Consider the following 22,143-nt stretch of genomic DNA (forward strand, 5'->3'; position numbering starts at 1 on the left):
GTGAAGAGCCCCCGCATCACGGGACGGAGCCGATCCTGTAAGGAACGGGAGGCTGCTCCTCGCCTGGTAAATCCCTCGTTGCTTCTGCTCTGGGAAGCAGGGGAGGATTACGGGCCGCTTTCCTCGCAGAGCGCACCCCGCTGATGGGCGCACGTCGGGCAAAGCGCGCTGCCGGCGGGGGGAGAGCGGAGAGCGACCCAGGGCTCCGGGGTGGGGGGCGGAATGGGGGGCAGCGCGGCCGGGCGGCAGGTGGGAGCCCCGACAGGGACGGCTCTCCCGGCGGGGCGGCCCTTTGCTTCTCTTCCCCTCCTTCCCTTCTCCTCCCGGCCCGCTGCGTTCCGCTCCCAGCCCCCGGCCGGCCCCTTCCCGGCCCGCTGCGCTCCCGGCGGGGCGGCCGCGGCGGCGGGAGGGCGGAGGCAGGGCTGGCAGCGGCGCGGCGGGCGGCGCACACACGCACACACACCTCCCTGCATGTGATTAAATGGCTCGAAATCTGCTTCTGATTTCCTCGGGGAGGTGACTTTTCCCTTCTTTTCAACCCGGGATTTATTGGAGCCTTTTTACTCCGCTTCCAGGCAGCGGCCGGGACTCGGGTTCTCCGCTTCTTGGCTTTTGTATTTTTTTTTTCTGGTGGATTTTTTTTTCCCCTAAATTATTTTTTTTTTCTTTTCCTCTCCTTTTCTCCTTCGTTCCTTCCCCGCCGCCCCCCGAGCAGCCACGGGCAGTGCGGTGGAGCGGGCGGGAGCTCTGCCGGCTGCGGGCACAGCGCTGTGGACCCGCCCGCAGCGCCGGAGCAGCGCTCCCGCTTCGCTCTATTTCGCCTTATTTTGCTTTCGCTCTATTTTTTTTTTAATTATTTCCTGGAAAATTATTATTATTGCTTTTTTTTCTTTCTTTCTTTCTTTCTTTCTCTTTTTCTCCTTTTTTTTTTTTCCTCCTTTTTTTTTTTTTTTTTTTCTTTTTTCCTGTTGCCATCAGCCAAGGGAAGGGGAGCGGCCCCGCACTGCCGCCCGCGCTGCTGTGGCGGCCCCGGTTCCTCTCGCCGCCGCGGCCCCGGACCCTCCGGCGGACCGAGCCCGCTACCTGCCCGGCCGCGGTAAGCTGCTCCTCCAACTTCCCGGCGCGGGAAGCAGCTCCCCGCGTCCCTTCCCACCGCTCCCTCCCTCGCTGCCTTTTATTCCTCCCCTTTCTCCCCCACCCGCCCTTCCCCCCCCCCCTCCCGTTTCATCCTTTCTCTCCGGGTTCGCCGAAAAACGGGGCTTTCCCCGCGGTGCCCCCACGGGCACGGCCGAACCCCCGGCACGGAGCTCCGTCGCTCCGCGCTTTGTCCCGGCTCGGCCTGGCCCTGGAGGGGGAAGGGAGTGCCCGGCGCTGCGCGAAGCTCCGCGGCCTCGCTGCCCCCGCGCTGCCGGGAGGGACCGCAGCCCCGACCCCCAATGCGGGAGCAGTGCCCGGTTTCTGCGGGCACCGAGCGCTGGCACCTCGGCTGTGCGGCTCTGCCAGGGTCGGGGATCATCATCCTGCACGGTAGAGGGGGGGTTCCCTTCGGGAAAGGCTCCCGCAGGCTGCTCTCAGCTGCGGCGCGTTCGGACTGCTGGAGAACCCCCGGATCCCCTCCCCCCCACCCCACCATGCCTTGGCTCTACACTGCAGCTGGGGGAAGAGCTGCCCCTGCACAGCGCAGTGTGTGAGCGGGTGGTGAGGGGGGGAGAAGGGAAGCCCGGCTGCGTTCGGTGGTTTTCCTTTTGCCTTTCTGTCCCAGAGCTGCTGCTGAACCCTCATTTTTTTGAAACGCCGTCCCTCCCACAGCTTTCCCGTGCCGCAGGAGAGTGGGTGGGTGGATGGAAATACCTTTGCTGGGATAAGGACTGGCTGCTGCGCTGGGGATGTGGTGCTCGGCAGCCTCTCACGCGGCCCGGCTCTCACCATGCTGTGAGCTGGACGGTGAGGGAGGGCGAGGATGGAGCAGTGCGGGTCCTGCCGGGCAGAACTCGTGTGTGCGTTCAGCTCTGGTGTGAGCTCAGATGCATGCGGGCAGGGGGTGAGATGTGAGCCATGCTGAGCATCCCCACCTCTGGCAGTGCTGTCTGTGAGGGACCCACGGTGGTGCTGAGGGTACCCTGGGGTTTGCAGCCCCTCAGTAGCCAGGAGTGACACAAGTCCTTCTTCCTTCACTGAATCCACTGCTGCCCACTCCCAAGGCAAGGAGGGACCGCAGCTCCTTGTCACCGGTTCAGCAGAGACAGGGCCTGAGCCATGCTGCAGACACCCGCTTCGAGGCGTTGTGATGGATGGTGGCACCTTTCCTTTCTGCAGTATTCCCATTATAAAACAGAGGGAGCTGCTGTGCTTTTCTGACCGCCGGATGGAGGTCCTGCTGTTCCAGCACTGGATGTGCTGTGCCGTGGGATCCTCACCGCCCGGTGAGGTGAGGTGTGCAGCAGGAAGGCATCAGGTCCGTGTCGATGGCAGGTGCCATGCTGGCTTTGGCAGGAACCAGAGTGAGCCTGGAGAGAAGGATCTGTGTGTGGGGATGCAGCTTCCACTAAGGAGCCTTGCAAAATGCAAACTGCCAAGGAGCCCCGGTGGAGGGGTGCTGGCAGCCAAGGGCTTTCGGCACGGTGTGCTGAGGGGCTTCCTGGGCAGCAACTGGGGGAGGTGCAGAGCTGGGCAAGGGCCCTGGGAGGAGGCGAGTGGCGGTGCAGGCCCTGGAGATGTGCTCCCAATGGGGCTGCCTCCATCTGCCCTCTCCAGGGAAGCAGCACCTCTGCCTCCTGTTCCCCCACCTCCCACCTGGGCCCTGCTCCATAAGGAAGCAATTATTCTGTGTGCCCCCACCAGTCCCTCCCTGAGCCTGCGCAGGACACTTAGGCTCAGTATGGAAATGCGACAGATTTTCCATATTCCACTTTGCCCCGTGATGTTAAAAACGTACGTGACAGCCTCTTCCAAATGCTGCAGACTTGGCTGGCAGTCAGTAACAGGCAGTGTGACACCAGGGGCATGAAACGTGGTACCCATAGCCAGAGAGAGAGAGAGATGTCAGAGTGCAGCGCGCTTCCGGCCCCGTTGTCGTGAGCCATCCCGTACCCGATGTGAGAGATCTTTCAAAGCTGGCCAAATGTTCTCATCTCTGAATACCATTTTAAATATTCATCCAGACTATTTTCAACATCTGTGCCCGGCATGTTGTGAAAAGGCAACAAGGGCCGTTATGGAAACCAGATCGCTTTATTCCCAGATGGAGTGGAAAGGGCAGGAGCCGTGAGGGCTCTGCAATGGGGCCGAGCGCCGTGGGGAGTGATGGGAGGGTCCCCAGTATGTGACAGAGCGAGTCGAGCGGTAGCAGAGATGAACCAACATGGCAGCATGGAGGCAGCTGTGCTCTCTGCTCCCACAAGGCTGGAGCTCGGTGGGCTGGTGTTGTCGGGTGAGGAGATCTGCAGCTGGCGCTGGTGGGAAGTGCTCGCCCCGCTCTGCGGTGAGTCGAGTGTCACAGTGAAGTGGGCTCAGCCCCACTGTGCCATGAGCCTCACCCCAGCGAGGGGACAGGCTCTGCCCAGAGCTAAACGGGGCACTGCACAGCCTCAGCAGGTCCTCCCTGGGGGCGGCTCACCGAAAGCTCCCAAAGTGGGTGATGCATCCGAACGTCCGTGCACATGTCTGAGTGGCCTTGGGTGGTTTGGGTGGACTCCTTTTTTTTGTTTTCGATAACCTAGGAAATCTGGGCACTGTTCCTCCCTTTTGTAACGTCAGACTGAAGCTAATTCAAGCCAGGCCAGATGCTGACCACAGGTATGCCAGTGTAAATTTGAATGGAGTCGCTTACGTCTTGCTTGGCCTGGTCTGAATGGAGCTGCTTCTGTCTGATGCCAGAGGGGCTGAGGTCAGAATCTGGACCATCCTTTCCTGCGTGCGGGGTAATATGTATGCGTCTCTTGGCACTGCTGGGGTACCGTATGGCTTGTGTAATGCTGCCTCCAGCCTGCCAGAGAGCATTGCAATAGCTGTCGCCGAGCGCCTGCTGCGGGAGCGCGCTGCCTCGCGTCGCCCACATGAGCCATGTGCACAGCGTGGGGCACGGGCTGCAAGCCTGAGGGGCTGCAAGGAGCGAGCAGCTCCACAATAGGGGAGTGGTTGTGGGTCTGTATGCATTGACAGCCCTCTGAAATCAGAAATGAAGGGGGAAGAGGGAGCTCGGTCAGGACTGTGCTGCGCGGGAGCCGCAGCCTCGTCCTGGTGGGCGGCTGCTCCAGTGCCCACAGCCTTAGCCTGTCCCTGATGCCCGCAGCCCCACTGTGGCACGCTCTGCCTCGCCCCTTCCTGCCCAAAAGCCAAGCCTGCTCCCAGTGCATGGGGTTTTTCCTTTCCTTTTAAATATTTCTCCATTGTGTTTTTGTCCTAATGACACATGGAATTATTTATCTGTGTCCAGAGTCCGATTTTGGTCCTGATGCATGCCTCTTGCTGGAGGCCCGAAGCCCCCAGCTGGCACTAGCAGACACATAAAGAGGGGCTCCATGGCCTCCCAGCTCATGGAATTGAGCAGATGCCCCGTGGGTCTCTCCTGCAGCACATGTGGGGCGGAGCCCCTCATCTGCTCAGGTCCCCTGTGCCCTGCTGGATGCTTCCACCCCTCACTGTGCTGTGCTGCACAGAGCCCTGTGGCTCCAGCACCCTGCATCTCTGCCCACACCCAGCGGGGACCAGACACCCTCTGCCCAAGCAGAGCGTTGAGGAGATAGGGCTGGGTGAGCCCAATGCGCTTCCCCTGCCCTTTGTGGGCTCATTACCCAGCTGTGGCCGTTGTCGGCCATGTGCTAAATGGCATCTACCAGTGCATGACTCGGGCCTCCATTGCACCCTGGAGTGCTGCTGCGGTGGCCGGGCTGCGGCGCGTGGTGTGGCCATTGCTCAGGCTGCTCACGGCTTCCCCGCTGCTTTAATTGGAGAAGGCTGCTCCTGCGCCGCAAAGGTCCTGGGATCAAATCTGGCTAATAACCGCCTTCCCTCCCCTCCCCATGTTGTTCCACTTAATCCTATAATTACCTCTGCAAAGCTGCCGCGGCCTCGCTCTGCTCCCCAGTGACCCTGGACCTGCTGCAGGCACGGGGGTCAGCGCTGGGAAGTGTGTTCTTCCCGTGCCGCTCACCTGCTGCACCTGCCTTCGTGCATCCAGACTTTGCACTGAGGCCGATGAGCGCCCAGCCAGCACTAGGACCTGTGTTCAGCATCCAAACCCAGCACACCTGCAGCACGGTGCCTACGGGGGGAGGACAGGATGTCTGCATCATCCCAGTGAGACTCCGGCGTGTCTGCAGGCGGTGCAGAACCATGGGTGCCCCTGGCAGTGCTGCTCTGGGGCTCAGGGTTGTGGAGATGCCGTGCATAGCAGCTAATTTTTAAAGTGCAAAGCACTTCCGAGTGTGAAGGCATGGGGACTTTCTTCCAAACCGCATGGCTGTTAGCATTCCCCAACCAGAGGAGTGAGGAAATCACCCACCTCAAAAATGCAACTGCCACTGGGGAGGAGCGTGGCCACGGCAGCAGCTGGGATAGAGGCTGTGGCCTCGGAGAGGGCAAACCATGTGCCACGCTCCTGCTGTGGCTGGCATCGTGTCCTCACCCGGCTGGAAGGCATGAGGGAACCTCACCCTCGCCCAGGGTCATGGAGGGCCAAATCCATCCTGATGCAGAATCAGCATTGCTCCTGGGATGCCTTCTCCAGCACTCAGCTGGCAGTGTCTCCATTAGGTTTGAAGCAAGGGCACCAAAGAGGGAAGTGGAAGGGGGGCAGGTGGAGCTAGGAGAGAAAAACCCACTGTCGGGCCTCCCTGGCAGCTTGCCGACAGCCCAGGGGTCACGCTGAATATGCATAAAAGGGAGCAGATTGCAGCTGCCCTCCTCTCCGATGCAGAGGTGAGACCCGTGGAGACCACCGGCCCCGGCTCCCTTTCAGTGGGATAATGGGGTGAGCTGCACACGGAGCGTGTGTGCATGTGTGTGGTCTGGCAGATGATAATGATTTCCATTCACACGGTGCCTCTGCAGTGCCGACACGCTGCTCGGCAAGCGCCGGGGCCCAGCTCCTCCACGGCTGCTCCCCAGCGTAGCCCCAAAAGTTTGGGCACCAGAGCACAGCGTAGGGCAGCAAGGCCTCTGCCATGGGTGTCATCCCACGGGTCATCCATCCTTTCGGAGATGCCCCCTTGTGACACATAGGGCTGGGGTGGTGGCTGCGCCCCATCCGTTCCCTCCCTGGGGCAGGAAGGGGAGTTCCCTGCTCACATGGGACGTGAGCGATGGGAGAGCTGGAAGCTCGTGGGAAGGATGGGGCTGTTCTACGCTCTGTGCGGGGCATCTCACTAGCATGCACCAGGCAGACGTGGGCAGCAGAGCCCAGCATCTAGGGCAGGTGATGGCCAGAGCAACCTGGGCAGCTCCCCCTGTGCACAGCATGAGCCTCATCCCCTTGGCAGGCATGGGGTGAATGTGCAGGGAGCAAGCAAACAGACTGAACTGCACCAGGGGGCTTAGAATGTGGCTTAGCTGCAATGCAGCTCTTGGGGAACCCCCAGCAGCTTGCTGCCAGCACAAAGCTGCTAAGTTTGCAGGGGAAGATCAGGAAAAAAATGATTTGGAAAGACCAGAAAAGATCCTGATGGAGAAGGTTTTGTTGTAGCCCAGGAACACACAGGTGCTCTCCTGCTATGTGTGGTGCAGCACATGGTGCAAACCTGGCTGGAGGTGGTGGGGCATAGGCAGGGCTCCGCTGAGTGCAAGTCCTCGTGCTCCTGCATTGCCGCTCTCTGGGTGATGTTCCCCTGCTCACTGCAGGTGTCCTGCAAGCAGCAGTGATGCCACATGCACAGAAGCAGGTGGATGGCTTAGGGTCAGGGTGATTGCATCCCAGTGTGTTTCCATCACAGTCTGCCCAGGAAGAATAGGGTTTGGGGTGAGGCACATCTCCTGTAGCTCCAGCCTCTGCCAGCTTTAATGCAGCAGTGCATGAAGAGTGGCACAGCGTTTCCTGCTCTGCAGTGACAGCTCTGTGCCTGCTGCCCACAGGCCCTGCTGCTGGGCATGGCTCTGGGCAACACTCTCCTCTCTAGGGTTGTCCCCGTGCCCACCTTTGCTCTAGCAGTGCCACCCACTCACTGTGCTCGTGGCACAAGAGATTCTTGGTGCTGCTTGCTGAGTGCCTGGCCACTGAGCCACACACAAGGCTGTCCCCGAGAGGCTCTGCAAATAGCAGAGGATGTGCTGCTGGGCAATGCAAGCCACCAAGTTGGCTGCAGACGCTCCTCTCCCATCCGTGGTGGTGGAGCAGAGGGAAGGGCCCCTCCGCAGTGGGGAACTCCCTGGGCACCAGCTGCTGTTGCCCTCCCTGCTGCCTGCTGCTGGCTCAGGGGCTGCAGAGCTGGGCCTGGCCGGGGAGGGAGGAGCTTCCCCCATTAGTGGTTTGGCAGCGTGGCCAGGGTGAGCTCCCTTCCACAGCAGAAGGAAAATAACACAGAGCAATAGAAACAGGGCTGTCCCCAGCAGCAGGAGCGTGCTGCTGGGAGCAACACAGGGGCTGGGAACCAACACTTCATTCCTGGGAGTGCAGCACAGAGCCCCAGCCATCCTGCAGGACTGTGCTGAGGGCACAGGGGTGGTGGGGGCTCTTAACCCATTGGGGGAGCAAGGCCAGAAGGAGCTCCTGGCAGTGGGAATGCTGTGGCTGTGTGGCAGTGGGGTTTGTAGGGAGGTCGGCTACTGGCTTGTAACCACCTCAGGGTCAGCAGCGAGGGAGATGTGTGATGGTCCACCTCACAGAGAGGCAGAGGGGAATGGGGTGCTGACCCCAGCAAGCTGTGACAGTGCTGTGGGGCTAAGTCCCATCCCCATGCTCTTGCTGTAGGGAGTGTCAGCTCAGGGGCATCACCTCATGCATGAAAGGCCTGTGATATCCATGGGTGTGAATGTCGCCATCCTGCCTGAAACCTGCAGGGCGTTTGTGCAGGAAGGGGCTGTTTCTGACTTCTTCCTTCCAATGCTGTCAGTAGGGCATCCTGAGATGATGCTGTGGCAGGGCACGGTGTGGGAGGACATTTGCAGCCCAATGCCCGGGTGTTGAGCTCATCCCTGCACCCTGTGCCCCCTGCAGGGGCAGTGCTGAGCTATGGGTGCGCCATGCCCTGCCATCCCTCACTCTGTGCTCTCGTCCCAGGGAGGATGGAGGCCCCACAGCTCCTGCGCCTGCTGCTCACCGCCAGCGTGCTGCGCCTGGCACAGACTGCAAACCCCTTCGTGGCTCAGCAGACACCCCCGGACCCCTGCTATGATGAGAGTGGGGCTCCCCGCCGCTGCATCCCCGAGTTTGTCAACGCTGCCTTCGGGAAGGAGGTGCAGGCTTCCAGCACCTGTGGGAAGCCCCCGACTCGGCACTGCGATGCCTCGGACCCCCGCCGAGCCCACCCACCCGCCTACCTGACCGACCTCAACACCGCCGCCAACATGACGTGCTGGCGCTCCGAGACCCTGCACCACCTGCCCCACAACGTCACCCTCACCCTCTCCCTCGGCAAGAAGTTCGAGGTGGTCTACGTCAGCCTCCAGTTCTGCTCGCCCCGGCCGGAGTCCACCGCCATCTTCAAGTCCATGGACTATGGCAAGACGTGGGTGCCCTACCAGTACTACTCCTCGCAGTGCCGCAAGATCTACGGCAAGCCCAGCAAGGCCACCGTCACCAAGCAGAACGAGCAGGAGGCACTGTGCACCGACGGCCTCACCGACCTCTACCCGCTCACCGGCGGCCTCATCGCCTTCAGCACGCTCGACGGGCGGCCCTCGGCCCAGGACTTTGACAGCAGCCCTGTGCTGCAGGACTGGGTGACGGCCACCGACATCCGGGTGGTGTTCAGCCGTCCCCACCTCTTCCGTGAGCTGGGGGGCCGCGAGGCTGGCGAGGAGGACGGCGGGGCCGGGGCCACCCCCTATTACTACTCGGTGGGCGAGCTGCAGGTCGGCGGGCGCTGCAAGTGCAATGGGCACGCCTCGCGCTGCGTCAAGGACAAGGAGCAGAAGCTGGTGTGCGACTGCAAGCACAACACCGAGGGGCCCGAGTGCGACCGCTGCAAGCCCTTCCACTACGACCGGCCGTGGCAGCGGGCCAGCGCCCGCGAGGCCAACGAGTGCCTGGGTAAGTGCTGTCCCATGGGGCAAGAGCGGGGGGAGGGGACATGGGCCGAGCCTTGGGTGCAATGGGGACAAGCGTGAGCCTCTGCTGCCTGTGACCCATAGGATGTGTTAGCTTGGCCGTGAGCGCTCAGCCCCCCCCTAAAAGGCATGAGGGTGTGTTTTGGGACATCAGCATGTGAGTGGAGCGGTGCCCACTGGAGCTGCTTGTCCTTGCGATAAGGCAGAGATGGGCACTGGGTTTGGTACAGGCAGTGAAAACCTAGCAGGGTTTAAGGGAATGTCCGAGCTTTGCCGTTTCAGCATGTCATCATTCGGTCAGTCTGACATGGTGCTGTGTACTGTGGGTTTGGCTCAGCTCTCCTTATAAAGCTTTATGCAGATTAAAGGTGTTGTAATCCAAAGGAAACTTTTCACAAATATGGATCTCGCGTTGCTCGCCTGCCCCGCTCTCATGTCTGTTTCTTTGGGGTTTCTGTGAGGCTTTTGCCTTTTGTCCATGCAGCATGGGGGATGCCAGAGCCCCACAAAGCCCTGGGAGAGGGAGGAACCGGCTCCTCCCCTTCCTGGACCCCCACCCAGTCCCAGGGGGCAGCAGGATAGGGACAAGGGAACCGCACCATCAATCAACCCCCGAATGGCCCGCTGGATGCGCCAGAGGTCAGGGGACCTATTAGTGCTCGTGATCGATGACTTGTTGAGGTCCCAGCTGCTGGCTTCAATATGTTTGTTAGGGAGGATTTCTTCTGGGGAAAAAAAAAAAAGGCTAAAAAAGCTAAAAAAGTTTGCTGGTCCAAAGGGACAGCCTGAGCCATTCTGCAAAACACCTCACACCCCATGGGAGTGGGTTAGCCCTGATGTTTCCCTGCTTGCCTCAAAACACCACATTTGGGAGCAAAATTTGAGGTGGACCAAAAGGAGGACCCCGACCCAGCAGCCCCTCTGCCCCGTGCTGCACTGTGCCCTTCGCTCTGCCCTGCAGGATGGGTGACCGAAGAGGAGACCGAAGGGCCTCCCCCAGCTGGGTATCCCTTTTGGCAGATGAGGCTGAAAAGATAAACGAGGGAGAGAAAAGAAGAGTGGGGAGGAGGCAGGGGCACGGAGCGGTCCCTTCAAGACACCCTGACAAACCCCGCACACAAAGGCCCTTAGCCAAGCTGCGTGTGAAAGTGGTTTTTCCTGTTGATTCGATCCCCTTCTTTCTCCCTTTTCCCTCTCGGGCTTTGTGCCTTCTCTGAAGGGACCTGAAAGAGCTCCTCCATCACACGCCTCCGAAGGGCTTAGCGGCTGAAAGCTGGATTAGCTCCCCGAGCCTTCCCCTCTGTGCCTTTCAACAATGACATCTCCCCAGCCAGCACGAACAGACGCAGCAATTAGCACCAATTAAAAGGAGAGGCCGCCCGGGAAGTTCCCTTTGCTCAGCCCAGGCTGTGGGGTTTCCGACTCCGTCCCACGCCCCAGCCCTATGCTGCCCCGTGGTGGAAGAGGAGGAGGAGGAGGAGGAGGAAGGCGGTCGGAGTGCCCCGGAGTGCTCTGCATCCCCATGTGTGCAGCGGGGATGGAGTCGAGGGGCTGGTGCAGTTTCTGCCCTGTGCTCCCTGGTGCTGCCCGTATGGCTGTGGACTCACCCAGCTGTGTGAGCAGCTCTGGATAGGGAATGAGGGGAAGTCCTGCCCCACGGTGGAGTACAGGCATGGCCACGTGTGCATCTGGGTCAAAAAACAAAGCTGGTACATCCATCCCCATTTTCCTGGGAGTTTGTGCAGCAGCTGAGCTGGCCCATGGCGTGTGCAGGAGGACGGAGGTCTGGGCAGGTGGGCGCTGTTTTTAGGGCTTCCCATGGGTTCTGCTTTTCTCTTGTCACGAGAATTTCTGCTTCTCACCGGTGCTAAGGAGTGCAGAGGTGAGAACAGCAGAGATGCGTGCCTTTCAGCAGGAAGGCAAAGATGTGTGCATCGAGGAGGTGCTGCAGTGTCTGTAGGGAGCAGAGACGCTGCCACTCCGCATAGCTGAGTGTTGTTCACAGGTCAGATTTGGGGAGGTCACAGCTGGGCTGACAACAGTGGCTTTGCCACACTGCCAGCTTGGCACGAGAGCGAGGCCAGCTCCATGCTGCAGGGTGCATGGCCCCGTGCCCACCGGGCTGCCTGCAGAGCAGTGCCGGTGTCCCCCGGGCACAGCCGGGCCCTCCCAACCTCTGGGATGGGCTCAGGGAGGGGAAATCCCCACAGCACAGAGGTGTGGGCAGGGTCACGAGTCTCCCCAGCCCCCTGGGGGACGCATTAGTGCTGTTCTGGCAGTCCTGCCCTGCCCTGTCCTCCATCCCTGCTGCTGTTCCCGCGGAGCTGCCACCCAGAGCCCGGTGCCCCAGTCGGGAGGCTGTCCCCAAGGCAGGGGGGAGCGGATTAGCGCAAAGCAGCCACTGGAAGTAATTGATCCACTCGCTGGTAATGCTGGAGCTCTTGTTCCCATTGTCGCCGCCGCGGCTGGAGTGCCTTTCTGCTCGCGGCACAAAGGGGAGACCCTGCTCCCGGAGCAGAACCTGCGGAGCCCACGGATAGAACTCGGGGCTCGCTTTGATCCGGGCTCTGCGTGCTCCCGGTGGGACTGCTCTTCCCCCGCACCGGGCAGAGGAGCGGCCAGGAACTGAGGGCATCGATGTGGGATGCCGGTGCGCGGAGGAGTGCTGATGGGTTTTGCAGGCCCGCCTCTCCTTCATTCGTCCCCTCTGTCCCCTCCTTGTGCACGTTTTCTTGTTTTTATATCTCAGAGCTCCCGATGCAGAATTCCTTCAGAAATCCCCTTTTTAAGCCCAGTGAGCTGACCTGGCCTCCTTTACACTGGTGCCAGGCAGGAGGTGGCTCCGGGAGGCGGTGAGCAGGGCAGCAGACGCCCTCCCCCCCCAGCATCCTCCCTCCCCAGCGGCTGCGGGGCACTGGGCGAGCCGGAGCCGGGGGTCTGCCTGCAACGGAGGGCATTAGAGCTCAGCTGCGAGCCCCGAGCCCTGCTCCTGGGGTGGGCTGCGGTGGCTCAGCCTCACGCCATCCTCACTGGGGGCTCACAGGCCCCGGGCTGCTTCCTGGCGGCCAGGTGGCGAGCTGGGCTGCTGTGCGGCAGTGCCATCCCGGCTGTGCCTGCGTCCCTGTCCCCGTCGCCGTCCCGCAGAGGCAGGGAACGGCCCGCGTGCTGGCACTGGGCGCACGGGCTCTCCTGCCCCGCTCCTCTCCGGGGCTGAGGGGCAGCCGTCCCGCCTCGCCTCCCGGCTGGGCTCCCCTCCAGCCAAAGCAGGGGCGTAGCTCGAATCCGCTGCGGGTTGGCAGCGGCAGCCGGTCTAGGGTTTCGCTGAGCCAGCTCCGTTAACTAATCACTCCCAGGGAGCTCGTGGGGGCGGCGAACCCCCTCATGTCCTGCTGGCACCGGCATCTGCTGCACGTGTGCTCCCCATGCACGATGCTGCCCGTCCCTTGTCCCCACAGGGGGTCCCCAGCCATGCACCCCTCCCACCATCACCTCGCTGCTGACCCGTGGGGAGCTGGGGGGAGGAGGTATTGGGGTAGTCAGAGTCCAGGCGGGGGTTCAAAGCCTTCAAAAGGGGGACAGAAGGCGGCCCCATTTCAAGGTGTTGACGTTTAATTAGTCTATTATTGCAAATTATTAGATCTTGTGATTGTTTAATTGATCATATGATTGTTTAATTGGGCATACTGTACAAGGGCAGAAGCAAACCACCACGTAATTAGCCCCAAACTGTGCAATTAAATTCTTATTAATACCCCAAACAGCAGGGAGCATTCAAGCCTTTAATTAGTGATTAACAGGAGACAGACAGAGCTTGCAACCAAGTCGGCTCTGAGAACAGCACAAGCATTTAGCACAGTGTGAGGGGGACCGTCCGCTCCGATTAGCACTGCATGCCCAGGAGTGCAGAGCCTCTCATGTGCCACACTGTGACCCTGTCCCCATCCCAGCATGGCCAAGACTGGCCACATCCTCACAGCGAGAATGTATGGCCAGTATCACTCTGGTACCCTCGGAGCAGTTCTCAGTTCTGGGACAGTTCTGTAGCCATGCAGGGGTGGCCCTGGGGCTGGTGGGGACGTGCCACACAGCAGCAGGGCAGTGAGCCAGCCCCTGGCCCTGCTTCAATGCCACAGAAAGGCCGGGCCAGTTACTCCATCACCAATTAAACTGGGGCAGAGAGAGACCTGTGATGGCCGTGGTGAATCATTTACCTGACCTTCCTCCTCCACTGCCCCCATGTCCCTTCTGCTTCCCAGAAGATGCAGGAGCTTGCAGGGGCCCAGGATTTCTCCTGCTGGGTGAGCAAGGCAAAAATAGGGTCCCTTTGCCCCCAGAATTATTTCCCTGCAGGTGCCTCCACTCAGCAACACAAGCCACCCTGGCCTGTCCCCCCAGCCTGGGGACGGAGCAGCAGCCTGTGCGCTGGTGCTGGCCCTACGCAGAGCCTGGCAGAGCAGCTGCATCCCTGCTGCACCACATCCCCACTGTGCCCACTGCGTCACTGTTATCCCAGTTGGGATTTGGGAGTTGGTCCATGCCTGGTGCACCAAGTCAACAAGCGCACTCAGTTGGGACCCACATGAAGGTCTTTGTTTAATTCTGTGCAGAATCAGGTGCTTGCTTTATGAATCTCCTAACTCCTGAATGGGTGACAACTGGGGCAACATCCCCATCACATCATCACCACCCCCATCATCCCAACACCATTCCCACCATGCCAGCACCATCCCCACTCTTCCAACACCATCCCTGCCACGCAGCTGCATCCTCACCACCCAGCAAAACGTGCTGCTCTTCCTTCAGGCACCGTTTCCCACTGTCCAGCCAAGCATGAGAGTTTGCCCCACCAGCACCAGTAAAAGGTGAGCTCAGAAGGAACAGACCCCAGGATTCACCCACTGCCCAATGGTGTTGTGCCTGCCCTGGGATTTTTACAACACCGATCTCATAATATGAGGGAGCCGAGGTGGGGTGTGTGGGAGTTGGAGGCAGGCTGGGCTCAGGGGTTGTGCAGGCTGGGTTCAGGGTGTGCTGCTGCTCTCCCCACATGATGCCAGGACCGTTTGATCTGCACAGGCTGAGGCTCCCAATGTGCTCCTGGGCGACCCGGGGGGGTGAGCGGGGGAAACTTCACACAAACGACAAGCAGGCCCAGCAGTTAAATCTGGGCTGACATGTTAATGAATTTCACAGTACGCCTGGAAAAACTCTCACCCAGCCTCAATTTACCAGCGCAGGGAGGGGGCTGGGGGCGGGCGCTGTGTTTTGCCAAAGGAAATCTTGTTCCCATTATCTTTTTGCGAGAGTGTTAAACAGGAACTGGCACTGCTTTTCCTTTTTATCTCACACACGTGGAATCGGGCAGGGGGTCTTCTCAGTTCCTGTGGCTAAGGAAAGAAATAGTGTGTTTGCATCAGTGTGCACGTGTGTGGGGGCACGTGCATGCATCTGTGTGTGTGTGTGCATATATGAGAGCATGCGTACCAGTGTGCAAATATGAACATGCATGCTTGTGCACACGCTTGTGACGTGACTGTACATGCACACATGTAAGTGCATGTGAGAGTGCACACATACTTCTGCACGTTTGTGCATGCGCGTGTCACTGTGGGCTTCTGTGTGTGTGTGTGCAGAGCAGAGCCTCAACTAAGAGCAGTTTGGGGGCTGTGCTGCTGGCGCTGAGGCTGATGCCCTGTGGGGCAGCAGGTTGCAGGTGCCTGGCTGGCACTGCCCGGCCAGCACTAATGGACAACCCCTGCTCAGCTGCACCCCAATGCTCTGCCTTTGGCTGAGCAGCCCCATGCTCCATGCCCGCACGTGCCCGTTCTCCTTACTGACTTCCAGCCCTGACCCCTTTACGAGGCAGATGCTGCACATCTGGATGACACACTGGGGCTGGCTGCACCACCACTTCCAGCCACGTTCTCCTCCTTCCTGACCCCGCATCCGGAGTCCTTCTGTGGGGTCCGTGCTGTGCACCTGGCGTGGGTTTACCCCTCCTGTTTCCCTGTTTCCCTGCTCAGGCAGTGCTGGTGCAGCAGAATCCCAGCAGACCACCAGCCTCAGCTTTTAGGACTCCATGCAGTAAAAGCCATGCCTGCACGTTTGTGCGGATGGAGAGGGCATGACCACCGTGCTGGGGACCGTGGAGCACAGAGAGCGCTGTCTGACCCCAGCAATTGGTGCTCACGGTGACGTTGAGCTGCCCCTGCTGACACTCTGTTCCTTTGCAGCCTGCAACTGCAACCTGCACGCTCGGCGCTGCCGCTTCAACATGGAGCTGTACAAGCTGTCGGGCAGGAAGAGTGGCGGCGTTTGCCTCAACTGCCGACACAACACGGCTGGGAGGCACTGCCACTACTGCAAGGAGGGCTTCTACCGGGACCTCAGCAAGTCCATCACGGACCGCAAGGCCTGCAAAGGTGAGCCGGGAGCCATCTGCTGCCCTGAGGGAATGGTGGGAATGGCCTCGAGCCCAGCATGTCTGTGGGCGCCCAGACCCAAGGGATGGGGAGGGAGACCGGTGGGAGCAGGTGGCTGGGGGAGACCCCTCTGCCCCACGAGGAATGGCCCTTGGCCCTGGCACAACTGTAGGCACAGCCGTTAGTGTTGGGATTTGGGGAGGTGTGGAGCTGTGCAGGTGCTGCAGAATGCCTGTGGCAGCTTGCTGAGGATTAGGCTCTGACACCAACGTAGTCTTGGCAGTAGATACACTTGGAAGTCTTCACACTGCATCACAAAAGGATTGTAGTGCTTCCTCACATTGGGAGGGCTTGGGCAATGCTGGCGGGGATTCCCTTCTCCCTGCTGTGCTGCCATGGGTGCTGCTGATGGGCAGCTCTGTCTGTGGGGTGCTGAGCAGAGCTGCCCCTGGGCAGTGTGCATTGCCCTGAGGCATCTGGGAACCGTTCTGGCTCCAAGCAGGGAGCACAGCCTGGCCCCACAGGTCCTGGCCTGTGCCAAGCTAGGGAGGCTTTCCTCTCCCGGGGCTGCCCTGCCTTATCTCTCCCGACCAGCCCTCTCCATGCAGCCTCCGTCCTTTGCAGAGCTTCCAAACAATGGTCCCACCAGTGGTCAGATAACAAAAAGCCACCTTGACCATCCCCCTGGACTGCCGCTGCTGTGCTGACCCCACTGGTGGGGACGGGAGCTTTGCCATGGTTTCTCCAAGGCCAGGAACTCACCCCTGATCCCATTTTTCCAGCTGAGATTGCAAGTATCTCCCGGAAGGGAGTGCAGCTTCCCCTCTGGCAGTGGTACTGAACAGATAGCAGGGAAAGCTGCTTCCATGTGTGCTGGAGATGTGTTGGGGTGGCGGTGGAATGCTGCCCGCCCCCAGCCCATTGGTGCCCTCATAGCAGACGAGCACTTGGCCAGGTTTCGGTGTGTTTATGTGGGACCTTCAGCAGCTGCTGTTGCCGGTGTTGTGCAGCAACTTCGTGGCCATAGAACTGAAGCATTTGCAAGGCTCCATGGTGTGAAAGCTTCATGGGTAGGTTGGGCTCATTTGGGTCCAGAATGCATCCAGTGTTGTCATAACTAAAAACCTTTTGTTGTCCATGCTGTATGACCCACCTTGGCTTCTCTCCGTCCTTGTTCTCTCTGGGGCTTTGGCAGAACAAAGCAAAGGGAAACCAGCTTTGGGCACAGCATCCCCAAAGCTGAGCCCCAGGACGTGAGTGTTTCCCATTGGCAGTGCTCATGTGTCCTTGGGGTGACAGTGGGAGAGGAAGAGAAGAATGCAGGATGAGGAGCACATCCTGAGGGTCTGTACACCGCACCATGGGTAGTGCTTTGATCCTGAGGAGCGCCAGGCAGGCTCCCAGGATCCCTGCTGGGGATGGCCCCTAATTTGCCCACTGTTCCGGAGATTCCTCCTTTGCACATAAGGAGGCTGAAGCAGAGGAATGGTAGGCTGCTCTCTTCCCTGCAGCATGTAGCATCTCCCCACCGCCTCTGCAGCCTCCTGGGACTGGAGACAGCCAGAAGGGGGGTCGTGGCACAGACTGGGGGCATAACTGAGCAGCTGTGAGATGAGATGGGATGGGATAGAGCAGGACAGCAGCAGCCCCAGCTCCTGCTGCAACACAGCCAGGCTAGAGCAGTGCAGCACTGTGGCCTTTTCCACCTTTTCCATGAGGATTTCCCCGCACCGGGGCTGTGCTTGATCCCCCCTCATCCCCAGAGGTGCCCCCAGCCCCAGGCAAGAGCCCTCCATGTGCAGGAGCAGCCGGGCAGGCGGCAGCCTCATCAGCCTGCGGTTTCAGGGAAAGCCCTGAGTCATTTCCTCTGGAGGGCAGGCAGGGGGCTGCCTAAAATGGAGCTGCAATGAAGACCCCAGTCTGGCTGCTATCCCCACATCTGGCACACGTGCACGGTTCCCCCACCTTTCATTCCCTCTCACCCTGCCATCACCCAGTGCTGGTCCATCCAGGGAAGAGTGCTAACAGAATGAAAAATAAAGAAGCCAAGAAACAGGATTTTGCTAGATGCTGCAGATGGGAAGGCTCAGCACAGCCCAGCCTCGAGGTGTGAGCATGAGCTGAGTGCAGGTTTGTGTGAGCACTTCCCATTGTGCTGCCCTGTGCCAGGAGCTCTGGGGCAATGTCCCACTCATCCCATAGTGCCTGGGGATGCGGGGGCATCCTCCAGCCATGGGGACACGTTGTGCAGGTGTGCATGAGGCTGCTGAGGGCCCATCCAGTTTCTGGACGCAGGCGCTAAGCTGCAGGAGAGGTTCAGTGTGTTTCCTACAGTGGCAGAGGCTCAGATATCACCGTTGCTCTGGGGCTGCAGCACTCAGCCCAGCGAGTGAAGCCACTGACCCCAGTGCAGCATAGGAGCGGGGTGCTGCAGCAGGCTCTCCCTGCACAGAAGAGCTCTCCTGCAGGTCCCCATGGTGCCACTTCCTGAAGGCTGGCAGTGCTTGCGAGCGGTTTTGAAATGCTGCAAAGGCTCAGCTCAGCCAGATGAACATGTGCACAAAGCCTGTCCCCTGCTACGGGGCATATGTTGGAGAGAATCTTGCAGCAGAGCAGTGCCTGGATCTGCAGAGCCACCTCCTGGCTCTGTCCCAGGCATCCGAGTCAATAATAAAATCCTTCACGCTTCTGTTCCTTTGACCGTCCCTCCCTCGCAAAGCAGAGAGCATTTCCCCTTTCCTCGTGTATATGCAGGAGCAGATCGCTGAGGATCCATGCCCTCCAGAGTGTGCCTGCCCCAGGTGATGGAGATGCAATTGGATGGTTTGGACTCGTTTTTTCCAAAGCTGTGCCATGCACCTGCTGCATTGAATAGCTACATTTCTGCTAGGAAGAAGGAGGAGAATAAAAAGCGAGGCCCATGAGAGCAGGTCTGGAGAGCGTACAGCAGAGCAAGGAGAGCTGCAGGCACTGAGCAAAGATCTTCCTCCAGAGCTGGTCCAGGGCAGCAGTGAAGCAGCCTAACAAAGGGAAACATTGGAAGAAAGCTCAGCTCATATTCAAGACTCGAAATGCTAGCCCAGAGGCCAGCTAAATCACAATGTGATTTATTTAAAGAAACCCAAACTGTTTTATGAAATAACAATCCAAGCGTGGTTCATCTCTGCTGGGATTCAGAGATGGGTACAAAGATGCTCCCCATGGATTGCACCAGCCTGCATCTCCCACAACACCTGATGGAGTAGAGGTGAGCCCAGCAATGGCCACCAGCAGCCAGCAGCCAACCTCACCACAGGGCTCTGAGGCGTGGAGGAGAGTGGAACACACAGGACAGTGTGCAGGATTAATCCAACAGTGGTAATTGGAAAGTAAAATAAAGAGTGGCTGTGCATTAGTCCCTGTAATTTAAACAAAACTGTAAAACGTGAGCTTTCTCCAATGAAAACTGAGGAAGCAGCAGCAGCTAAGCCTCAGAAAGCACAGCTACTCTCAATATTAGGTGCAAGACATTCTTCCTGGCAAGCACAGCTCCATGGGTTATGCCCTGATTTGGGGACTCCTTCCCAGCACCCAGTGGGAGCTCAGGCATTGCAGGCAATGGGCACAGAGGTGGGGACACACAGGGGTCAGCCCTGGGAGGGGAGGGGGCACAGTGAGACACAGCAACCTGCTGGGACAGAGCTGTCTCTCCAGGACGTGGCATGAGCAAAGCCAGCTCACCTGCTGCTCAGGTAAGGTGTCGAGTCTTTGGAAGCTTTCTTCACAGCACAAGGAGGATCCGGATGAACTGGATCCTGACTGAGCTGAGATTTATGGACCTACTTAAACTTTACACCAGGAATACACTGCTGAGACCAGGGAGATCATGCACAATGTGTGAAGCTGAGCGCTTGCATAAATCTTGGCTGGACGTGTGCCTTCTGCCATAAATTTCCCAGGGCACAGACTGTCCCTCGCTGTGCGCACAACCTGTGTGCAGTGCCCGCAGCCGAGCCCACCTGGCACCACAGCCCTGCTGGGGCTCTGTGTGCAGCCTCACGCAGCAATTCAAACCTTCCTGGTGGCAGAGACAAAGCGTTGGCCGCTCTCAAGGAGCAGCCATACCTGCCAGCTCCTCAAGGGTACCTGTGCCCACCGGCCCCGCGCAGAAGGGACGCTGCGGCATGCCTTTACCCCCAGCTCCAAAGAAATGGCTGCAGGTGGTGCTCATGGCCCCAGCCGCCCTGGAAAGCTATGGCTGGAGAAAGGCCCCTTGCTCCCCGCGTCATGCCAAGGCTCCCTCGCTCACTGCCATTTGTTATCACAGCTGAGCCCCCAAAATATCCTTGTCAGAAACACGTCCGTTTCCAGCCCCAGCCAGGATCTGATAAGGAGTGCAGCATCTGGTCCACATTAGAGGCTGCTTGCTCTTGTTTCTCGCCGTGCAGGAGAAGCCTGGGGAGCCGTGCCGTGGTGCTGCAAGCAGTCCCATCTGGTGAAAATTAGGGAAGTGATAACATCGGGGGGCTGTGGGGATGGGTGGGGGGAAATGTTTTTGTTTTGCTTTGGAATCACGTTCAACTCTTACACCGATGGAGGCCAAGATAACCTCCTCCAGCTTGTAGCCAGGCCCAGCCTTGGGCCAGCAGAGGGAGGATCCTCTCCTGACAAAGCATTGTCTTCCTCCCACATCCCTGCTTCCATCATCCAGATCATTAGCTCCATCATCCAGTATGGGTATATCCAGTGTGATGATGATCTGCTTCAGATCCGTCCCAGGGTTGGAAATCAAATTTCCACTCAGGTCAGGTTTGGCTTGTCTCCTGGGGAGACTGTGATGGAAGGCCATTAGAACAGTAAGGGCTTGCAGGAGATTGGATGGATGGTAGGGTTTATGAGCCAGGGCAGCATTGAGAATCATAGAATCCCAGAATCCCAGCATGGTTGGGTTAGAAGGGCCCTCACAGCCCCCAGCCCTACCCCTGCCATGGGCTGGCTGCCCCCACCAGCTCAGCTGCCCATGGCACCTCTGGGGATGGGCACCCACAGCTCCAGGCATCAGTGCCACAGCCTCACTTTCCTCCCCAGCGACTGACCTAACTCTCCTCTGTTAGTTTAAGACCATTCCCCCGTGACCTATCACTACTAGAAGACACACATCAGACCATCCCAGAATAAAACAAGGCTCAGGTTGGTGTGCCAACTCCACGTTGGCTCAGTTCTATGGAGAGGAGGCTCAGAGCACCTTGCCCCATGGGTTCTCCCTTCTGTCCCCTGGAGCTGGCAGTGGGTGGCTGGCCATAAGTACCACAGACAAGCCGTGGGCTTGTGCCATGCGTTTCCTCCCAAATAACCAAAGACTTTTCTCTCTTTCCTGTCCAGCCTGTGACTGCCACCCAGTCGGAGCCGCCGGCAAGACCTGCAACCAAACAACAGGGCAGTGCCCGTGCAAGGACGGCGTGACCGGCCTCACCTGCAACCGCTGCGCCAAGGGCTTCCAGCAGAGCCGATCGCCCGTGGCCCCCTGCATCAGTGAGTCCTGCACCAGATGAAGTGTCCCCAGGAATATTTAATGGCCTGTGTTATTCAGGGCAGGCTCACCCAGACTTTCTTAGTGAGCTTCCTAGAGGTGACGCACGAAATCCCCTCTGCACCCCATTTGCAGAGGGCTCTTGTCTGTGTGCCACCCTCAGAACCCTCCCCAGCTTCAGTCAGACCCCGAAGTTCTTGGTAAAGCAGCCAGGGCTGGGAGACCCCTCTGTCTGGAAAGGAAGGGCTGCGCACAGTGGGCTGGGAATGTGGGCTGCCGAGGGCTGGCGACCTCTCTCCTTAAGACATTTCCCCCTTTCTCTTCCAGAGATCCCTGCCATCAATCCGACCTCTCTCATCACCAGCACGGAGGCACCTGCAGGTAAGTGCTCTGTGCACCCGGCCCCAGCCCTGCCCAGAGACATTGCCTCCACCCTCTGCCCCACAGCACACCTATTCAGGAGTGCCGAACCTCTCCAAATCCACATCACCAGCCACAAGGTTGCCTTTAGTAAAAGAATTAGCAAGAGTAGAAATCTTTTGTGTTTCTGTAAAGGGATCAACAAACCTGCAGAGCTGCTGACACAGGGAGCGCCAGGGCTGGCAGTGGTTCTCATGGGGACCAGGGAGTGCACTAAGGGCCTTTGGGTTCTGCAGCAGGCCAGGGGTTGGGGGCAAGTACTTGTCTTTCCTTGCTCTGGTTTGGGCATGTGAATGGTGATGGGTGATGGGAGTAGAGGTGAAGGCTGTTCTCCAGCTTGCTTTGCTTTCTGGCCATGAGGCATCCAAGCAGGAGCTGGGAATGCCAGAGAAGGGGCTTTGGTGAAAGGAAAATGGAGTGGATTTGAGTGATGTTGCTGTAAACAGAGAGGGATGTGTGGGACAGAGTTAATCAGGGTGACTCCTTCCAGTGCTTTATAAATAGGAGCACTCTTAGTATCCTGTCTGATAATTTCAGGCGCATGAAAATAAATGGCACTCAGTGGAGACCCCAGCACTCACTTTGTTTTGA

The 22,143-nt window shown here is 59.1% G+C and overlaps 1 protein-coding gene across 2 annotated transcripts in view; it reads left to right on the top strand.

Annotated features, from left to right (window-relative positions):
• Window positions 1–379: 379 nt before the first annotated feature.
• NTN3 (netrin 3) overlaps window positions 380–22,143 on the top strand; it is a 28,012-nt gene continuing 6,248 nt past the window's right edge. Inside the window, exons 1-5 of one of the 2 annotated variants that reach the window (XM_085237561.1) lie at window positions 380–1,096; window positions 8,213–9,184; window positions 15,435–15,623; window positions 20,985–21,134; window positions 21,460–21,513. In XM_085237561.1, the coding sequence (XP_085093687.1) occupies window positions 8,218–9,184; window positions 15,435–15,623; window positions 20,985–21,134; window positions 21,460–21,513 (1,360 nt within the window). In that variant the 5' untranslated portion in view covers window positions 380–1,096; window positions 8,213–8,217. The remainder of the gene's footprint in view (window positions 1,097–8,212; window positions 9,185–15,434; window positions 15,624–20,984; window positions 21,135–21,459; window positions 21,514–22,143) is intronic. The other variant, XM_085237560.1, reaches the window with a different exon arrangement.

This window comes from Meleagris gallopavo, chromosome 16 (assembly GCF_905368555.1).
Source record: "Meleagris gallopavo chromosome 16, MGAL_WU_HG_1.1, whole genome shotgun sequence".
In the NCBI taxonomy this organism is placed as follows: domain Eukaryota; kingdom Metazoa; phylum Chordata; class Aves; order Galliformes; family Phasianidae; genus Meleagris; species Meleagris gallopavo.